General features: G+C 34.2%; 2 protein-coding genes across 8 annotated transcripts in view; one reads left to right on the top strand and one right to left on the bottom strand.

The window, feature by feature from the left end:
• Window positions 1-19,061, top strand: part of TSGA10 (testis specific 10) — a 117,316-nt gene that overhangs the window by 18,110 nt on the left and 80,145 nt on the right. For 4 of the 7 annotated variants that reach the window (XM_057742905.1, XM_057742901.1, XM_057742899.1 and 1 more), the window contains 6 exons: window positions 8,334-8,399; window positions 9,427-9,594; window positions 10,166-10,321; window positions 13,317-13,487; window positions 13,578-13,655; window positions 14,591-14,742. In XM_057742905.1, coding sequence (XP_057598888.1) covers window positions 9,544-9,594; window positions 10,166-10,321; window positions 13,317-13,487; window positions 13,578-13,655; window positions 14,591-14,742 — 608 coding nt within the window. In that variant the 5' untranslated portion in view covers window positions 8,334-8,399; window positions 9,427-9,543. The remainder of the gene's footprint in view (window positions 1-8,333; window positions 8,400-9,426; window positions 9,595-10,165; window positions 10,322-13,316; window positions 13,488-13,577; window positions 13,656-14,590; window positions 14,743-19,061) is intronic. The other 3 variants (XM_057742902.1, XM_057742904.1, XM_057742903.1) reach the window with 2 other exon arrangements.
• LOC130857337 (ragulator complex protein LAMTOR3-like) lies at window positions 2,313-2,687 on the bottom strand. The gene has a single exon (XM_057742906.1). It carries the CDS (start codon window positions 2,685-2,687, stop codon window positions 2,313-2,315), a length of 375 nt encoding a protein of 124 aa, XP_057598889.1.

Genomic DNA, 19,061 nt, shown 5'->3' with positions numbered 1-19,061 from the left:
ACATTTCTCTTTCTCCCTAATCCTTTTTTCCTCTGCAGAGATATCTACCAACAAATAGATGTATATGCATTTCCATTATTCTTTCCTGTTTTCACACACACACAGTTTTTCTAAAAACAAAAGTTTTCTAAAAACAGAGTTTTTTTGTTTTTACCACAGTTTTAAATTTCTGTGTAGTCAAATTTGTCAATCTTTACTGACATCTGAGTTTTGATCTTTTATTTTTTTGAGGTTCCACCCCATTTTAAAACACTTGAATAGACTTTATTTTTTTAGAGCAGTTTTAGGTTCATAGCAAAATGAAGCAGAAGGTACAGAGATTTCCCATATCCTTCCTCCCCCACACGTGCCTAGTCTCCCCCATTGTCAGCATCCCCCACCCAACTGGTGCATTTGTTATGGTTGATGATGATGAACTGACAGACCATGATCACCCGGAGTCCACAGTTTCCATTAGGGTCCGCTCTTGGTGTTGTACATTCTGTGAATTTGAGCAAATGTAGAATGACATGTATACCATTATAGTATCAAACAGAGTAATTTCACTGCCCTGACAATCCTCTGTCGCCACCTAGTTTTGAACCTTGTTTAGGAAGGCCTTCTCACCTCAAGAACTACAGGAATATTTTCTGCAGTTTTCTTTTAAGACTTTTTAATATATATACTTAAAGTTTTACTCCAGGAATTTCTTTTTGTTCTACTGTGAGGTATGTTTGACTAGTCCTTTCTTCAGTCACTGATTTGAAGTGCCATTTTAACAGCTGCTGAATTCTTATATGTGCGTGATGGGTTTCTGGACAGTTTGGTTTCATTGATTCATTTGCCATCTTCTATACCACTACCATATTATCTTAATAACTGAAGCTTTACAATATTTTGATAAACATTTTATTTCTTGATTAAATTTTGTACCCTACCATGACCTTAGAAACTAGGAATTTAAATACTATTCTACAATGAAGACAATTTCATTTCTCATTGCTGTCTAATGGCTTATAGACAAGACACAGAATATATCTGAAAGCCAAAAACCTGTTGAATTTTTAAGTGATAACATGTGAATGTGTTTATTCATCTTGATTTTATTAATCACCAAATTAGTAAATTTTGTCTGTAAGAAGGTAGTTTCCCAAAGCTAATTGTTGTTACATGTTATTTATTAAACATCCTTTTAATGTACTCTTGTACTCCTTTTAAGTAGCCTTGGTAGCATGTGATGAAGCACTTAATTAAATGATCAGGCGGAACATAAGTGTTATTGAAGGCATTATTTGTTACAGTAATTTGAAATATAAGAGCCTAGTTAATGAACACGAGGATGGTATTTGCTTATATGGAGTAACTTCACTTATTTAGAATGTGTAAAGGATAAGTAAGTCTATACTACTGAAAAGTCTGAATAACGGAATATTTAAATATGTGAAGTTTATTACTTTAATATGACACAGTCTTCTTTAACAGTGTTGCCTTGAGGAGGTCCTTAGGAGAACTACTTGAGAGAGTAGAAAAGAATGATTTGTTTTTAACTTGCAAATTATTTATCTTGTAATCGTTGTTACCAAAGTATTTGAAGTATATTTAAAAGTAGCTTAACTATTTTAAACATTCTCAATAAACTTTTTTGTGTTGTTTCTTTTTTAATAATAGTTATCCTTCATTCATAGTTTAATGGTAAATTTAATTGTCTTAATTATAAAAATCACCAAAAACACTGGATTGATGTTTTATGTCTTTCTTGTTTTATTCTTCAAACTAAATTTTTTTTAACTTTTAAAAGTGCTATTTTATTTATACTCATGTATGAAAAAAAGGGCTATACTACCATGTTTACATACATAGCAATATTGGAAACAGAATTCAATAATGAATCACATCTAAATTTTATAAGGAATACACAAACATTAAAAAACACTGATTGGTTATAGAAAGCAGAGTGGAAGAAAAAACCATTAGCTATCATTTTCATCTCCGTTAAAGAACAGAACCCTCTGAGAAGAATCAAATGAGTTAGTGATACTCACCTATACCACAAAATAACATTTACAAAGGAAAGTTAGTGATTGTAGTGATTTTATTACTTTTACTGAGCCATTTTACCTTCCTCACACTCAACGCAAAGAAAATAATATGAAGAAAAATATGTCCTCATCTGTCCATAAATTCTATCTATTGGCTCTTTCTCTAGCGTAAGGTGGAAAAAGGGGCCCTTTCTTGAGTACATGAATACAAGTGTTGTTGTGGTCTAAAGATTGCTGGATTGATATGGTGTCTGATATAATGAAGATAAGGTATACATTGAAACCACTGCCAGATTAAGAAACTTCCGCAACTTGTCTCAATTCTTCAAATAATGGAGCAAGTTCCTTTTCTAGGCTGACAATTAGTCCTATATTATAATTGCTGCTGGCTATGAAACTCGCCACCAAAGGTAAACGGTTGAATTGAACCACCTGGTAGGCGTTATAGTAACAGATGATACTTTTATTTTTTGAAGGTCCAAGTTTGCTCCCTTGGTCTATTGCAAGGGCAAAAGTAGACAAGAAACCAGGTCTCAAAGCACATTCTGGAGCATTGTCATTGGCCACTTTAATGACAGGCACTCCATCTCTATCTGACACAACAATAGCATGGAGTCCCTCAACACTTGGTAATCTTTTATACAGGAATCGTTTTAGGTCATCCGCCATGATGAACCCCTTTCTCCCGCAGAATCAATCTCCACGCCTGGGTTTCTGGGCTGCCTGGTTCTCTGAGCTGTCACTTCAGGGATAGCTTCTGAGACAGGTTCCTCTAAAAGCTGCCGTCACGTGATTTGTGACCGCCTCTTTGCTCCAGGAAGCACTTCCCGTGCCTCTGATGCTGGGTGATCTCAAATTAAAAATTAACAGCACTCCTTCCTAGACTGTAGGAAGCCTAGTTGGCCAAACTCCCATAAAGAGAATGCCTGGTTTAGAAGTCATCAATTTTAAAAGGTTGTTAGGGTATGTTTTAGAGAGAGTGAGTACTGTTTCAGGGTGAATCCTCTGCTATCGAAAGGGAGAATTTCAAGAGTGGAAAGCATCTAAAATAAAAGAGCATTTACCTAAAACTGAAAATGTTAAATTCGTAGATGGAAATTCTGCCTGGCTGAGAAATGAGTGTTTCTAGGAAACAGATATCCATATATGACATGGAATGTTTGATGTATTTGAGAATTGGAAAGCTATTTGTAGAAGAGGTGGGCTGCAGCCTTAGGGTAGAAATAACATTGCTGTTGCAGGGGAAACATTAGAAGGTGAATAAAGAGAGGACAAATGAAAATAGGTCCTTTGTGTGGGTAAAATGCTCTGAAATGAAAGCACCAGCCTCAATAAGTGAATGTTCCAGGCAGAACGGGGATTAGAAAGATGCATGACCAGTGCTGGGAATATGAACATAGGTGCGTGTTGTTATCGTCATTAAGTCATTGGGTGTACAGTTTAGGCATGCAGTCACTGGGGAGAGATTTCTTGTCTGATTAGTGAGATGAGACTTGAGAATTTCTAATTTCAAAGCTGAGAATGTTTGGGTTTTTTGTACAATTTGAGATTATGCTTTAGATATGTGGAGGGAGAGTCTGAAGCTAAACTCTTTGCCTGGAATTAGTATTAAATTTATTTACTCAGATAAGTTTACTTTTAGTCATGTTTTTAAAGTCCACTGAGTAACTTCTTCCATCATTTATTTCATTAAAATGTTTTGCTTATTTACCATTGTATTATCTATTGCTATGTAACAAGTTACCCCTAAACCTTAATGACTTCAAACAACGTGCATTTATATCTCACAGTTTCAAGTGCAGCTTAGCTGAGTAGTTCTGGTTCACAGTTTCTCAGGAAATTGTAATCCAGGTGATGGCCAGGCTGCAGTCATGGCTTGATTGGTACTGGAGATTTTGCTTTTAAGATAATTTTTTCAGATGACTCTTGGCTTTTGACAGGAAGCCTAGTTCCTTGCCAGGTGGACCTCTCCCTAGGTCATTTGTTATTCTCTACGGCAGCTGACTTCCTCTCAGCCAGTGATCCAAAAGAGACAACAAGGAAGAATTTCCAGTGCCTCTTATGATTCAGTCTCAAAAGTTATGTACCGTCACTTCCACCATGTCCTTTTATCTTTTCATCTTGAGTTACTATTCGTGACCTAATACAGTGATTCCCACGTTATTGAACACAAGTTTGTGAAATATGAAGAAACAGAATTGCAATTTTTACCATTACTAGTTTCTTCATACAATTTATATTTTTAATTAACATGGGGCCATTATTGGACTGGATCTCTGGTAGCTCTTGTCATTACTGTTACTTTGTATGTGATTCAGTCAAAAGTACTTTAGCACCTACCATGTGGAAGACAAAGCATAAAGCCTGTGCAGGTTTCTCCTCAGCCCCCCACCCCACCCCAACCACTCATGCTTATTGCCTCTCTCTCTCCCCTGCTTCATTTTTCTCTAGCGCTTTCCTGCCACTTTCCCCCGCCCTCCCTCTGCCTCAGCCACACGGGCCTCCCTACTATTCTTTGGAATTTAGCAGACAGTCTTTTGATTTTGCTGTAGCTGTATATTCTGCCTGAAATATTCTTCTCCCAGATTTTTACATGGTTGACTCCCTAAGTTAGGACTTCCCTGATCACCCCATTTATAATTCCAACCTATTCCTTCATAAACACTCCCAATATTCTTAAGGATATTGCTCTTTTTTTTTCTATATGTTATTTGTTAGATTTAGCTTTTGTTGTCTACCCAGCTGGAGTATAAAGGTATCCAAAGGCCAAGGATATTTGTCTATTTTATTCCCTTTTTTTTTTTTTTCAGTTTTTGGAACTTTATGGACTTTTTTTTTCATTTTTATTTATTATTTTTTTGGGGGTACACCAAGTTCAATCATCTGTTTTTATACACATATCCCTGTATTCCCTCCCTTCCTCAACTCCTCCCCACCCTCCCCGTCCCAGTCCTCTAAGGCATCATCCATCCTCAAGTTGAACTCCCTTTGTTATACAGCAACTTCCCACTGGCTATCTATTTTACAGTTGGTAGTATATATATGTCTATGCTACTTTCTCACTTCGTCTCAGCTTCCCCTTCACCCCCTGCCCCCACAGACCTCGAGTTCTCCAGTCCATTCTCTGCATCTGCATCCTTGTTCTTGTCTTGTCACTGAGTTCATCAGTACCATTTTTAGATTCCGTATATGTGAGTTAGCATACAATATTTGTCTTTCTCTTTCTGACTTACTTCACCCTGCATGACAGACTCTAGGTCTATCCACCTCATCACATATAGCTCCATCTCATTCCTTTTTATAGCTGAGTAATATTCCATTGTATATATATGCCACATCTTCTTTATCCATTCATTTGTTGATGGGAATTTAGGTTGCTTCCATGTCCTGGCTATTGTACATAGTGCTGCAATAAACATTATGGTACATGTTTCTTTTGGGATTATGGTTTTCTTTGGGTATATGCCCAGGAGTGGGATGACTGGATCATATGGTAGTTCTATTTGTAGTTTTTTAAGGAACCTCCAAATTGTTTTCCATAGTGGCTGTACCAACTTACATTCCCACCAACAGTGCAGGAGAATTCCCTTTTCTCCACACCCTCTCCAACATTTGTTGTTTCCAGATTTTGTGATGATGGCCATTCTGATCGGTGTGAGGTGATACCTCATTGTGGCTTTGACTTGCATTTCTTTGATGATGAGTGATGTTGAGCATCTTTTCATGTGTTTGTTGGCCATCTGTATGTCGTTTTTGGAGAAATGTCTGTTTAGGTCTTCTGCCCATTTGTGGATTGGGTTATTTGCTTTTTTGGTATTAAGCTGTATGAGCTGCTTGTATATTTTGGAGGTTAATCCTTTGTCCGTTGTTTCATAGGCAACTATTTTTTCCCATTCTGAGGGTTGCCTTCTAGTCTTGTTAATGGTTTCTTTTGCTGTGCAAAAGCTTTTAAGTTTCATGAGGTCCCATTTGTTTATTCTTGATTTTATTTCCATGATTCTAGGAGGTGGGTCAAAAAGGATCTTGCTTTGATGGATGTCATAGAATATTCTGCCTATGTTTTCCTCTAGGAGTTTTATAGTGTCTGGCCTTACATGTAGGTCTTTAATCCATTTGGAGTTTATTTTTGTGTATGGTGTTAGGAAGTGTTCTAATTTCATTCTTTTACATGTTGCTGTCCAATTTTCCCAGCACCACTTCTTGAAGAGGCTGTCTTTTTTCCATTGTATATTCGTGCCTCCTTTGTCAAAGATAAGGTGCCCATATGTGTTTGGGCTTTCTTCTGCGTTCTCTATTACATTCCATTGATCTTCCTTTCTATTTTTGTGCCAGTACCATACTGTCTTGATCACTATGGCCTTGTAGTATAGTTTGAAGTCAGGAAGCCTGATTCCACCAACTCCATTTTTCCTTCTCAAGATGGCTTTGGCTATTCGGGGTCTTTTGCGTTTCCATACAAATCGTAAGATTTCTTGCTCTAGTTCTGTGAAAAATGCCATTGGGAATTTGATCGGGATTGCATTGAATCTGTAAATTGCTTTGGGTAGTACAGTCATTTTCACTATGTTGATTCTTCCAATCCAGGAACATGGTATGTCCCTCCATCTGTTTGTGTCTTTGATTTCTTTCATCAATGTCTTAGAGTTTTCTGCATACAGATCTTTTGCCTCCTTAGGCAGGTTTATTCCTAGGTATTTTATTCTTTTTGTTGCAATGGTGAATGGGAGAGTTTCCTTAATTTCTCTTTCTGCTCTTCCGTTGTTCGTGTATAGGAATGCAAGAGATTTCTGTGCATTAATTTTGTATCCTGCTACTTTACTAAACTCATCAATGAGTGCTAGCAGTTTTCTGGTAGAGTCTTTAGGGTTTTCTATGTATAATAATCATGTCATCTGCAAAGAGTGACAATTTATTCCCTTTTTTAAAATCTTTAGAACAGGTGTGAGTGCTCATTATATATTTTTTGAATGACACAATCACTATCTGATATTTACTTTACCTGTTATCTTTTATTTCTCTCTTTTCAACTAGAATGTAAGTTCCATGAAGGTAGAAGTTTCTCTATTCATTGCTCTAGCCAGCATATAACACAATATCAAACACATAGTAGGTCCTCATTAAATAATTGTCAAATAAATGAAAGCACTTGGCTAACTCCTTTCATTTGGGCCATTTGTAAGTTTGTTTTTCAGAGTGGAATAAGCATTATATTTTTTATCTTTATAAAAGTAATACATTTTTTAATAGAAGAGTATAACAAAGAAAATAATATATACCATAATCATACTTTGCTATACTTAGACATAATCTGTCTTGCTCAGTTTACATATTATTGGTTATGTTCCATCTGTATCTAGGATATGTGTGTATAAATTTATTTTTTATAAGAATGTGTCATACTAGGTAAAATTTTTGGCAGTGTTTTGGCAGAGTTTTTATACTTAATTTGTATGGACATCTTTACACATAATTCAGTATAGGTCCATTTCTTTTTAGTGTCTAATAGTAGTACAAATTAAAGCATTGAAAAATTATCAGAATTATCCAAAACTATATATAAGGTTATTCAAACTGTATGTAAGATATTCCATACCATAATGCCTCCTAGTATTTCATAAACTAAAATATAACTGCCAGAGAAATCTTAGAACTTTGGTCTAAAGAACAAATGAGGAGCAGTAATTTCAGAAAATTCAAATTTAAAATATAGCAGGAGACACTTCATATTAGAATCCATTAAACTAATATGCCAACTTTTAACAAAGAACTTTACAGCTTTGCATAAAAACACGCTCACTATCCTCTAGGAATGTACAATCTAGTCATAGACTAAATATATGACTGCAGGTGGCTTTTAAGACAGTGTCATAAAACTGATACAGAAAGTATTTTGTGGGTTGGATTGAACTAGGCTATTAAAAGAGTTCAAAGGAAAGAGTAATCACTTCTGACTATGGTGACTTGGGAAAACTTATTCTAGTCATTCTTTTGACTCTTCCCTATTATCATCAGAATTATAATTAATGTTAACATTCTGTTCCAGTTTATGAGGAATAATTTGACAAAATAAAATCAATTAGTATTTTATACAAAAAACATTAGATAATTTAAAGAAACTGCTTAATTTCATTCTAGGTTCTTTTACCATCAAAAGTAGGTAAACATAAAGGAGTGGGTTATCTTTTCTTTCATAAAATATTCACTGTCTGCATGTTTTTATTTTTAAGTGGCTTCTGTTTTTGATGCTCTCTTTCCAGCGAAATCAGTTTAAATGTTTTACACCTAAATAACAATTTTTTCTGGCTTGTTTTTCAGATTGAACTCATTTGCCAGCAAAATAATATAATAGTATTGGAAGATACAATAAGAAGGCTTAGATCTGTAAGTACATTTTTTATAAATATATATTAAGGAATCATTTTTATTCTGTTAGTAGGACAGCAAAAAACTGTACATATGTTTTGACTCATGCATTTTGTGAACAATAAAAAATGTCTGTTTTATAAAATCAGCACTCTGCCTAATGTACAGGGGTACTCCCATTTGTAAGAGCGATGCTGTTCTTGCTCCATTTCATCATTACTCCTTTCTTTCCTAGAGCTGGAGAGAACTTTTGGTTGGTTTTATTAATGCCCTTAGCTGTTACTTGATTAAAATGATGGCTGTGAGTAGTTTAATTCTCAAAATGTGAGATGTATTTGTCTACACATTAACTTTTATTCCTCTTAATAATAGATATTTTTAAGTCAAATGTTGTTACTTAGTTCTGAGTAATGTTCTCTTTAACAATGTAAAGTGAATATTGCTCTGTTTAGACATTTTAATGTTATTTAAAGTATTTGAAACACCCTCTCTAAAAGTATCTGTACTTTTTTCCCAATAAAGTACCAATAAAATAAATGTTGTAAACCAAATGTTTCTAAATATATTAAAGTGAATGGAAATGCACTTGAAAGTATATACAAGTATAGAATATCCATCCAGCATTCAATTTATTCATTCATTAAACAATTATTGAACAAAACTTGAACACTATGAAGTGATGCTTTAATAGCAGCATACAAGTTTCTCTAAGCAAATTAATTCGATTTCTAGGACTTGTAACCAGATCTGTTACAAGAGACAATTCTGGCCTCTCCAAAACTTCTTTTCTATCTTTTCTTCAAAATTATTGAGTAAACGTAGGGACATTTTCGGTGAAATAAAAATACAGTACATTCAGAAATGCTGGAAAAGAAAAGTATTGAATTGCTTTTTAACAAGTATTGATGAATTATTATTTTTTGAATTATTTTCAAAGTACTAAATTTATTATTTTTAAGGATCCTGTTTGTTTTCAGCTTTCATTTAGAAAATGATGCTATAGTTTAGCTTGAAATAATGGCCTAATTTTTTCCTCCTTGGCAAGATAATTTTAGAGACTGAAAAAGCACAAAATAAATCTCCTTCCAGACTTGATTCCTTTGTCAAAACTTTAGAAGCAGACAGAGATTACTACAAGAAAGAAGCTCAAAGTTTGAGAAAGATGATCAGAAGTAGATCTAAAAGCCCAAGACGCCCATCTCCATCTTCCCGGGTAGGTTTTGGAAACTTATAAATATTTTGAAGCTTGTTGCTCAAACAGTAACTTTTAGTCCTTCATTTCCCTAATCTGGAAATAATTCCTTTTAATTTGGCATGAATTGGTATATCAAGGAAGATGGGAGACAGAGCTCTCTGATGGCACTATGGACCATTGCAATGGGTCCTTTATCTCCAGCATTAATAGTGGTTGGGGATAATCAGACAAATGTGGAACAATCTGGGATGAGGTTGTTTAAAAGGGAGATGATTTTTAAACTTTTTTTCATCATTTCATTATATCGTCATGTTTGCTTAACTAGAGATTGTGTACTGCCATCAGTAGCACCTTTCTATTAGTAACACATCGAAGAATTTCAGTTTTTTAAAAAATTTTATTGCAGTATAGTTGATTTACAATATTGTGTTTAATTTCTGCTCTACAGTAAAGTGACTCAGTTATACATATATATTTCTTTTTCCATGTTCTTTTCCATTATGGTTTATCATGGGATATTGAATATAGTTCCCTGTGCTCTACAGTAGTACATTGTTGTTTATTTAGATTTCTTTTGTAATAATTGTAGGGTGCAAACTGTGATGTAGAGCTTTTGAAGACAACAAGAGACCGTGAAGAACTCAAATGCATGCTGGAAAAATATGAGCGTCATTTGGCAGAAATTCAGGGTAATGTCAAGGTTCTCACATCTGAGAGAGATAAGACCTTTCTTCTGTATGAACAGGTAAACTTATTTATAAGTAAACAAAATATGTAAATTCTGACATTCAATTCTAGAGATAGGTAATTCTTGAAGTTCTATGAGAATGCTTAAATCTGTCAATCAAATTAATCTAACATTTGGGAATTACCTTTGTTCTTATGATATTCTTAGTGAAATGTAATGTATTTGTGTATGTGTACACACACACATTATCCCCATATCCAAAAAAGATCCTATCTGTGCATAGAAATAGTCTGATTTTTGGAATAAGAAATGGGTAAAGTGTTAAATGATAGGGTATAGCAAGTTCAAGGTAAAAAGATGTGGATTTGGACCTTAAAAAATACAAACCCATCACTTTGATGTATTGTCAGTCACTTTAGGAATTGCCATATAATTTGTTTAACTGAGAGAATAAAATCAGTTTGTAGTTTATCTCTATTTTTAGCTTGAGCTATAGTCCTTATTAATCGAATAGCTTCTTTACTCAACAAATAATAAGCTCCATATATCACCAATATAATTTCTTTTTAAAGTATCAAATTTTATTAAGAATTACGGCTATTAAGTGCAGGATTCTGGGCTTCCTACTCTAAAAGATAAGACACTGTTTTCTATGTTTGCAATCTAGTTGGGGAGATAAAATATATTGTACTTATTTTTGTTACTTTAGCTTAATTAGTCTAGATGGTATTGTAAAAAATAAAAGACATGAGTATTTTTAGTTATGGTTATCAAGACCTTTGCTAGACAATGTGTAGTTTGAGTCCCGAAGGATGAATGAGGTTTCTTTTATCGTGAAAGGGGTAAGAAAGAACATTCCAAACTAAAGGAAAGGTATGAAGCAAAGGATAAAGTCAGGAAAGTCAGTACATAAATGGATCAGTTTATGACTAGAATAAAGGGTATATGTCAGTGGAGTAAGGGGGAGCCAAGGCTTGAGAGGTAGATTGGACTAGAGCAGGAGTCTGTCAGCTTCTTCTGTGAAGGCCCAGCTAAGAACTAGCTTGGACTTTGCAGGCCACATGACCTCTGGCACAGTTATTCAACTCTGTTGTTGTACTGTGAAAACAGCTATAGATAATATACAAATGAATGAGTTTGGCCATGTTACAATGTAATTTATTTATGGACACTGAAATTTGAGTTTCATATTCTTTTTACTTGTTATGAAATATTCATCTTGTTTTGATTTTTTTTAACCATTTAAAAATGTAAAAAACATTTTCAGCTTACAGAGCTACAAAAATAGAAGGCAGGCAGGATTTGGCCTGTGAACTATATATAGTTTGCCAACTTCTAGATAACATGGTAGAAGCTGTTCAGTGGGCCCTATAGGGGGTTTATACTTTGCTTTATTATAAGCAATGGACGTTCAGTTTTTTTTTTTTTTTTTTTTTTTAAAAACAGAAGAAATATGTCCAAAGCTACATTTTTACAATTTTAATCTGGTAGCAATTCTGTATTACCTCTTACATAATCTTTTTATGTTATCATCTTATATAACAATTTCTCCTTGGGAAGAATTGGAGGAAGGAGAAACCATGGACTCTTTAGAAGATTGTTAACAGTAGTCTATGCAGAAGGCATTAAGGGACTGATCTAGGGTGCTATCTGGAAATAAAGACAGGGACAGATGCAAAAGACACTGAAAAGAAAGACTTAAGTTTTGATTTTAGCACAAAGGAGGGACAAATAGGAGATCACTGAAGTTTTGTTTTGAACAACTGAAGAGTTGTGGTTATAGAAAAAGAAACAGGGAAGTCATCAGTGATTTGAAGGAAAAGATGTGTTTGGTTTCAGAGAGATGGAGTAAAATGATGGTGGTACATCAGGTAGTAATTGCCATCAGGCAGTAAGAGATGTGGGACTGGAGCGGGGTGAGAGGCAAGAGCTGAATATTTGGGTTTAGAAGTGATCTGTTTTGAGCCTTCAGACTAGATAAGGTTTCTGATTGAGAAAGCTATAAATAGAGCAACAGAGAAGTCAAGATGGAATCTTGGGAAGTTTTATTCAATTGGCAGAGGAACTTTTGAAACAGATATAGAAGACAGGAAGCTAGGGCAGAACAATGTTATACGCCCAAGAAGGAAGGAATCTCAAGGAGGGTATTGAAGGCAATGTCAAGTGTTGCCGAAATATCAAGAACAGAAACTTAGAAGAGGACATTAGATTTGGTGGGGTCATTAGTTGAAATTCTGTAGCATAGTGGGTGTGGGAGCCAGGTTAAAGTGAGGTGAGAGAGTGGGTGGTAAGGAACAGGCAAGGTGTACAAACCATGGCACTTCAAAAAAAAAGCATGTCAAAGGAAAAAGAGGCATTTGATGATAAATGGGACAATAGGATTAAGTGACAGTTTTTCAAGATGTGAGAGTCGTGTGCATGGTTGAAGAAACAGAGGAAGAGCCAGTGGAGAGGGCGGTATTAAATGAAAAGGTACGATATGAAAAAACAAGTAGGATTCAAAAAGTAAGATATGAAATTATCTACAGATATGGAATAGATTTGGAATCTGAGGATGGTGGTTGAACAAGTGTATGAAGAGTATGTTGGGTTGTCAGTAAGGATTGATGGGCCTTTCTGTCAGGGTAAAAGTAGCCAGGACGTGGAAATGGCACGTACATTTTTGGAGAGAAAGACTGGAACACTATGATAATATTAAACCAGTATTCTACCTGAATTGTGCCGAATTCAAATTCATCACAAAACAGATGGAGTATACTGTATGTATTTCTTAGTAAAACACTGTCTCTCTCATAGACTTCCTCCAAATTAATTTTTTTTTAAATTTTTGGCAAAGATACTGTAAACCAAGCTTCTATTTGTAGACTTTTATTTACATATGGGGGCATAATTTGCATTTATTTGTGTAAACTCATTAAAGAATTATACCATTATCCTGCAGCATGCATATTAGTATAGGTTTGCATTTTAAATGGCTGGATATAAGATAGCTGTATTTATTTATGTTCTAAAGTTTGTTAAATAGAAGTCTATCTATGTATTTAAATAATAGGCGCAGGAAGAAATTGCCCGACTTCGACGAGAAATGATGAAAAGCTGTAAGTCTCCTAAATCAACCACAGCACATGCCATCCTCCGGCGGGTAGAGACTGAGAGAGATGTGGCCTTCACGGATTTACGAAGAATGACCACAGAACGGGATAGTCTGAGGGAAAGGCTAAAGGTTTGAAAGAATTTTATCTACATGAACATTTGTGAGACACAATGCGGTGACATTGAAAGCACTTTGCTTTGTTTTTGTTTTTTTAAACAGATTGCCCAAGAGACAGCGTTTAATGAGAAGGCTCACTTGGAACAAAGGATAGAGGAGCTGGAATGTACAGTTCATAACGTAAAGAAAAATCACTTTTGTACTTTTGGCTATAAACTGTCACTGGCTCTCCCCCTTTCCCCTTTTTCTATGTTCAGAGAAGTTGTTTTTCTTAGTGTTTGTAATCCTAAGATATTTAAGGTGGTATGTATGGTGTAAATTGTAACTTTTTCATTATTTATTTCCTTCTAAAAATGTGAGTAAAGTCTTTTTTTGTGTTAGGTTGCAAAGTGTGTCCTTTTAAAAAAAACCATCAGGGTTGCATTCTAAGGGATTTTAGCAACTTTTTCATCTCCCTGTTTCATTAACAATAACATTGCCAGGACAGAGAAACTGGCTTATTCTACCTAAAGAGTAGCTAGGGTAGAGAAAATGAGAATGAAATGAAAATTAATGAGAAAAATACATTTAAACTGAATTTAATTGTGAAGCATCACCTTTTTACTAATTAAGGATTTGAGATGCTATAAATATATATTTGAGATGTTTTGACTATATAAATAGAAATAAGGGAATTCAACTTTCTGTTAACCAAATTTAATTGATTATATTTCTAAATTCATCTCTTTTATGTTGTTATAATGAGTTAAAAAAAAGCAGTAGACAGGAGAAAAACTGTTTTTTTCATAATCCTTTATATGTGTAATTTGTTAATGCTGAGCAACAGATAAATCCTTTTGCAGATAGGATACATGCGCTATAGTTCAGCTGAACCAAATTGAAGATGTAGATGCATATTCTGTGATAGGCTTAATGGAAAAGCTGTGCAGTGGCTTGTCTGAGTTCCTATTCCACAGTACCTTGTCCATATAGGCTCCTGCAACGTTCAAGTCTAATCTGATCATCTCATTATGAGAATCTTATATACCAATTTGTACAAAGAGAGGATGTCTCTTTAGGAAGATAACTGAAACGTTTTTAGTGATAGCAGTAACCTTGTCATTCTACTTGCATAGCTCGATGATGAACGTATGGAACAAATGTCAAATATGACTTTGATGAAGGAAACCATAACCACTGTGGAAAAAGAAATGAAATCACTAGCAAGAAAGGCAATGGATACTGAAAGTGAACTTGGCAGACAAAAAGCAGAGAATAATTCTTTGAGGTAAACTCAATTTCCTTTAAACAACTAATAGTTTACTATAAATAATAGCTCTGCTTTTTGTAGTGTATTTTATAATGATAATTAAGTTATTTTTTGACTTTAATTTCTGAGAGGATTATTGTGAAGCAGTCATAGACACTTCAGCACACATTAAATGATTTCCTGAAGATTAATCACAGTCTGGTAATGACACACTTAACTCAAACTAGTTTCAAAGTTTAGCTGGAAAAGCTTTTGCAAAGCCCTTCTAGGTAAAGAGCATATTTAAGTTTGGTATTTCACTGTTTAACTTAACCTTATAATTTAAATTATGTTCTGGGATCTGAACAGTGTAAGAAAACTGAAAGCACGGGTTTGACGGTAGCTTAGAAAAGGGGTAGTTTAGCATATGATAAAAGCCGTAGCAGAGAAATAGAAACTTGTAATAGAATTTCTATTAATTGAATGCCGCATACTGTGCTTAGTGCTTTCTACATACTGCTGTGGTAGCAGAAGAAATTCCAATTAAAGCAACCTACAGGCAACGGTGTAGGGGAATAAGTTTTTGAAGACCTCCATGTTAGTGGTTTTACTTGTAGTGTCTTAGATGTGAGAAGTAGATACCTACAGATTCAGCAAGGTTGAATTTCAGTGCATCTATGAACATATGAAATATAATAGTTCATATGAGTATGAAGTATCTTATTAAATCTACAAATTATACTTGGTTCATATATGAGTTCCCAGAGTACCCTCTTGGGTCTTTCAAGCGTCTGTGGTGCATACATTGGAATCACTTGTCAGGACAGAGAATCACTCAAATTCCTTCTCTTCATTTATTTATTATTATTATTATTTTTAAAATTTTTTTTAAGAATTTTTATTGAGATATAGTTAACAGACAATAAACTGCATATATTTAGAGTGTACAATTTGGTATTTTTTTTCTTATTAGTAATGTATATATGGCAATCCCAATCTCCCAATTCATTCCCCCCCAACCCTCCCCACTTTCCCCACTTGGTGTCCATATGTTTGTTCTCTACATCTGTCTCTATTTCTGCCTTGCAAACCGGTTGATTTGTACCATTTTTCTATATTCCACATGTATGTGTTAATATACCATATTTGTTTTTCTCTTTCTGACTCACTTCACTCTGTATGACAGTCTTTAGGTCCATCCATGTCTCTACAAATGTCCCAGTTCCTTCATTTATTTTTTTACCTTCCTGCTTAAAAGGATATTGCCAGCTCAGGTAAAGTAATAATAAAATAAGAAAGATAACAAAGAAAACTTTGGAAAATAGAGAAAAGCATATGGGAAATTTAAATCATCCATGAGACTATAACCCAGGGGAAACTATTGTTAATATATATCTGTTTTTCTAACCAGAAATATATCTATCTGTGTATATAAAAGCTTTCTATGTAATTGATATCATCCTACATTGTCATATGTTTGATCAGTTTCACTTAATTGTTTACCATAAACATCTTCATATGTCATTAGAAGTTCTTTGAAAGCATTTTCGTGGTTTATTAAAATAGTCTAACAGATAAACATATAATAATTTGGAGGTTTTTTTGTGTACAGTTGTTTGCTTTTAGCAGTATTACTCAAGTATAGTTGATATACGTACAGTAAACTGCACATATTTAAAGTGTTGAGTTTGGTAAGTTTTGACATGTGAATGTACCTGTAAAACCGTCATCACACTCAAGATAGTGGCCCTGTCCTTCACTCCCAAAGTCTTCTCATACTCCTCTAACTTCTCCCCTACCCTGCCCTCCCCAGGCAACCACTGATTTTCCTTCTGTCTTAGAGATTTGTTTGGATTTTCTAAAATGTTATATGACTGAAATCATACAGTATATATTCTTTTGTTGAGCTACTTTCACTCAACGTAATTATTTTGAGATTTATCCATATTGTCACATATAAGCAATAGTTTATTCTTTTTTATTGCTGAGTAGTATGCCATGGTATAAATATACCACATAAATGTTTCAGTTGTTTCTAGTTTAGGGCTATAACAAATAAAACTGTTATGAGCATTCTTATATGGGTCTTTGGACATATGCTTTTATTTCTCTTGGGTAAATACCTAAGACTGAGTCATATGATGGATGTATGTTTAACTTTTGAAAAAGCCATTAAACTGTTTTCCAGAGTGGTTGTACTATTTTATTTTACATTTGCACCAGCAGTGTGTGAGTATGCCAGTTGTTACATATCCTCACCAACACTTGGTATGTAGTATCTTTATAGTTTCAGTTATTCTAATAGATACGTATTATGGATTTGATTTGCATTCTCTAATAACTAGTGATTTTGAACATCTGTTCATCCTTATATGCAATACATATATCTTCTTTAGCATCTGTTCAAACCTTTGCACACTTTTATTGAGTTGTTTGTATTAAGTAGTAAAATCCTCTCTATATTCTAGATAAAAGTCCTTTGTCAGGTACATATATGTTTGGCAAATAATTTTTCCCAGTCTGTGGCTCACCTTTTTATTTTCTTAAGTGTCTTTTAAAGTGTTTTTGATTTTTGATTAAGTGAAACATTGATTTTTAAAAATTTATATCCAGATTTTGTGTTCTTTTAAAGAAATTGTTGTTAAGCCTAAGGTGAGATTTTTCTCGTGTTTTCTTCTAGCAGTTTTATAGTTTCAGTTCTTACATTTAAATCTATGATCCATTTCAAGTTAATTTTTGTATATAGTACAAGGTGTAGATCAAAGTTCACTTTTTTTGCATATGGCTATCCAATTATTCCAGCACCATTTGCTAGAAAACTTTCTTTTCTGCAGTGAATTGATTTGCACCTTTGTAGAAAGTCAGTTGTCCATATATGTGTATGTCTATTTCTTGATTATCTATTTGTTTGGTGGATCTATTTATATAACGTGACACCAATACAACATTCCTGATTACTTTTTTCTTTTTTTAAATCCTCAAATTAGGTAGTTTTAGTCCTCCAACTTTGTTCTTTCTCAAAGTTGTTTTGGCTATTCTGGTTCCTTTGCATTTTATTTTAATTTTAGAATCAGCTTCATAGGCAAACAGAAAAGCCTGCTTGGGAGTTTGATTGGAACTGAGGAAAATCTCCCACTCGTGAATACTTTCAATTTCTTTATTTAGGGCTTTAATTTCCCTTAGCAATGTTTTATAGTTTTTAGTGTAGTTTTTCTTTTGTCAGATTTATCCCTAAGTATTTCCTATTTTTTGATGCTGTTGTAAGTGGAATTTTAGAATTTCACTTTCTGATTGTTTATTGCTTGTACATGAAAATACAGTAGTTTTTAAAGAATAAATATTGTATTATAGGACAATTTTAGATTTACAGAAAAATTGTGAAGGTAGTGCAGAGTTCCTACCTATGTCACACCAATTTCCTCTGTTAATAACATCTTACATTAGTATGGTACACTTGTTAAAATTAATGAATCAATATTGATACACTATAATTAATTAAAGTCTATAATTTATTCAGATTTCCTTAGTTTTTCCTTAATGTCCTTTTTCTGTTCCAGGATCCCATCCAGGACACCACATTACATTTAGTTGTCATGTCTCCTTAGGCTTCTCTTGGCTATGACAGTCTCAGACTTTCCTTGTTTTTGATGACCTTGACAGTTTTGAGGAGTACTGATCAGGTATTTTGTAGAATGTCTCTCAGTCGAGGTTTGTCTGATGGTTTCCTCATGATAAGGCTGGATAATGTTTTTGAGAGAAAGATGACAGAGGTTAAGTGCCATTTTAGGGTACACAGATATCCAGGGTGTCATGAGTATATCTTATCAATATGATTTATCACTGTTGATTTTGACTCTAGTTGCCTGGCTGAGATAATGTTTTCCTTTCCCAGAATGTTATATAATTGAAGTCATACAATACATAGCCTTTTCACACTGGCTTCTTTCACTTAATAATGTGCATTTAAGGTTCATGCATGTCTTTTCATACCTTGGTAGCTCATTTGTTCTTATTGAATAATATTCTGTCATATGTATGTACCACATTGTGTTTATCCATGCACCTATTGAAGGTCATCTCGGTTACTTCCACTTTTTGGCAATTGTGAATAAAGCTGCTATAAACTTGCATGTGCAGGTTTTTGTGTGGACAGAAGTTTTCAGATAAGTTCCAGGAAATACCTAGGAGCACAATTGCCGAATCATATGTAGTAAAATTGTATTTAGCTGTGTAAGAAATTGCCAAATTCTCTTCCAAAGTGACTGTACCATTTTGCATTTCCATCAGCAGTGAAGGAGACTTTCTGTTGCTCCACATCCTTGTCAGCATTTGGTATTGTCAGATTTTTGTATTTTAGC

Source organism: Hippopotamus amphibius, chromosome 7 (genome assembly GCF_030028045.1).
Source record: "Hippopotamus amphibius kiboko isolate mHipAmp2 chromosome 7, mHipAmp2.hap2, whole genome shotgun sequence".
NCBI classification, from domain to species: domain Eukaryota; kingdom Metazoa; phylum Chordata; class Mammalia; order Artiodactyla; family Hippopotamidae; genus Hippopotamus; species Hippopotamus amphibius.
The sequence above is the reverse complement of the archived record's forward strand: the minus strand, read 5'-3'. Positions and strand labels throughout refer to the sequence as shown.

Coding starts and splice junctions, on each gene's coding strand:
- LOC130857337 (XM_057742906.1), bottom strand. CDS start 2,687: ATGGCGGATGACCTAAAACGATTCCTGTATAAAAGATTACCAAGTGTT.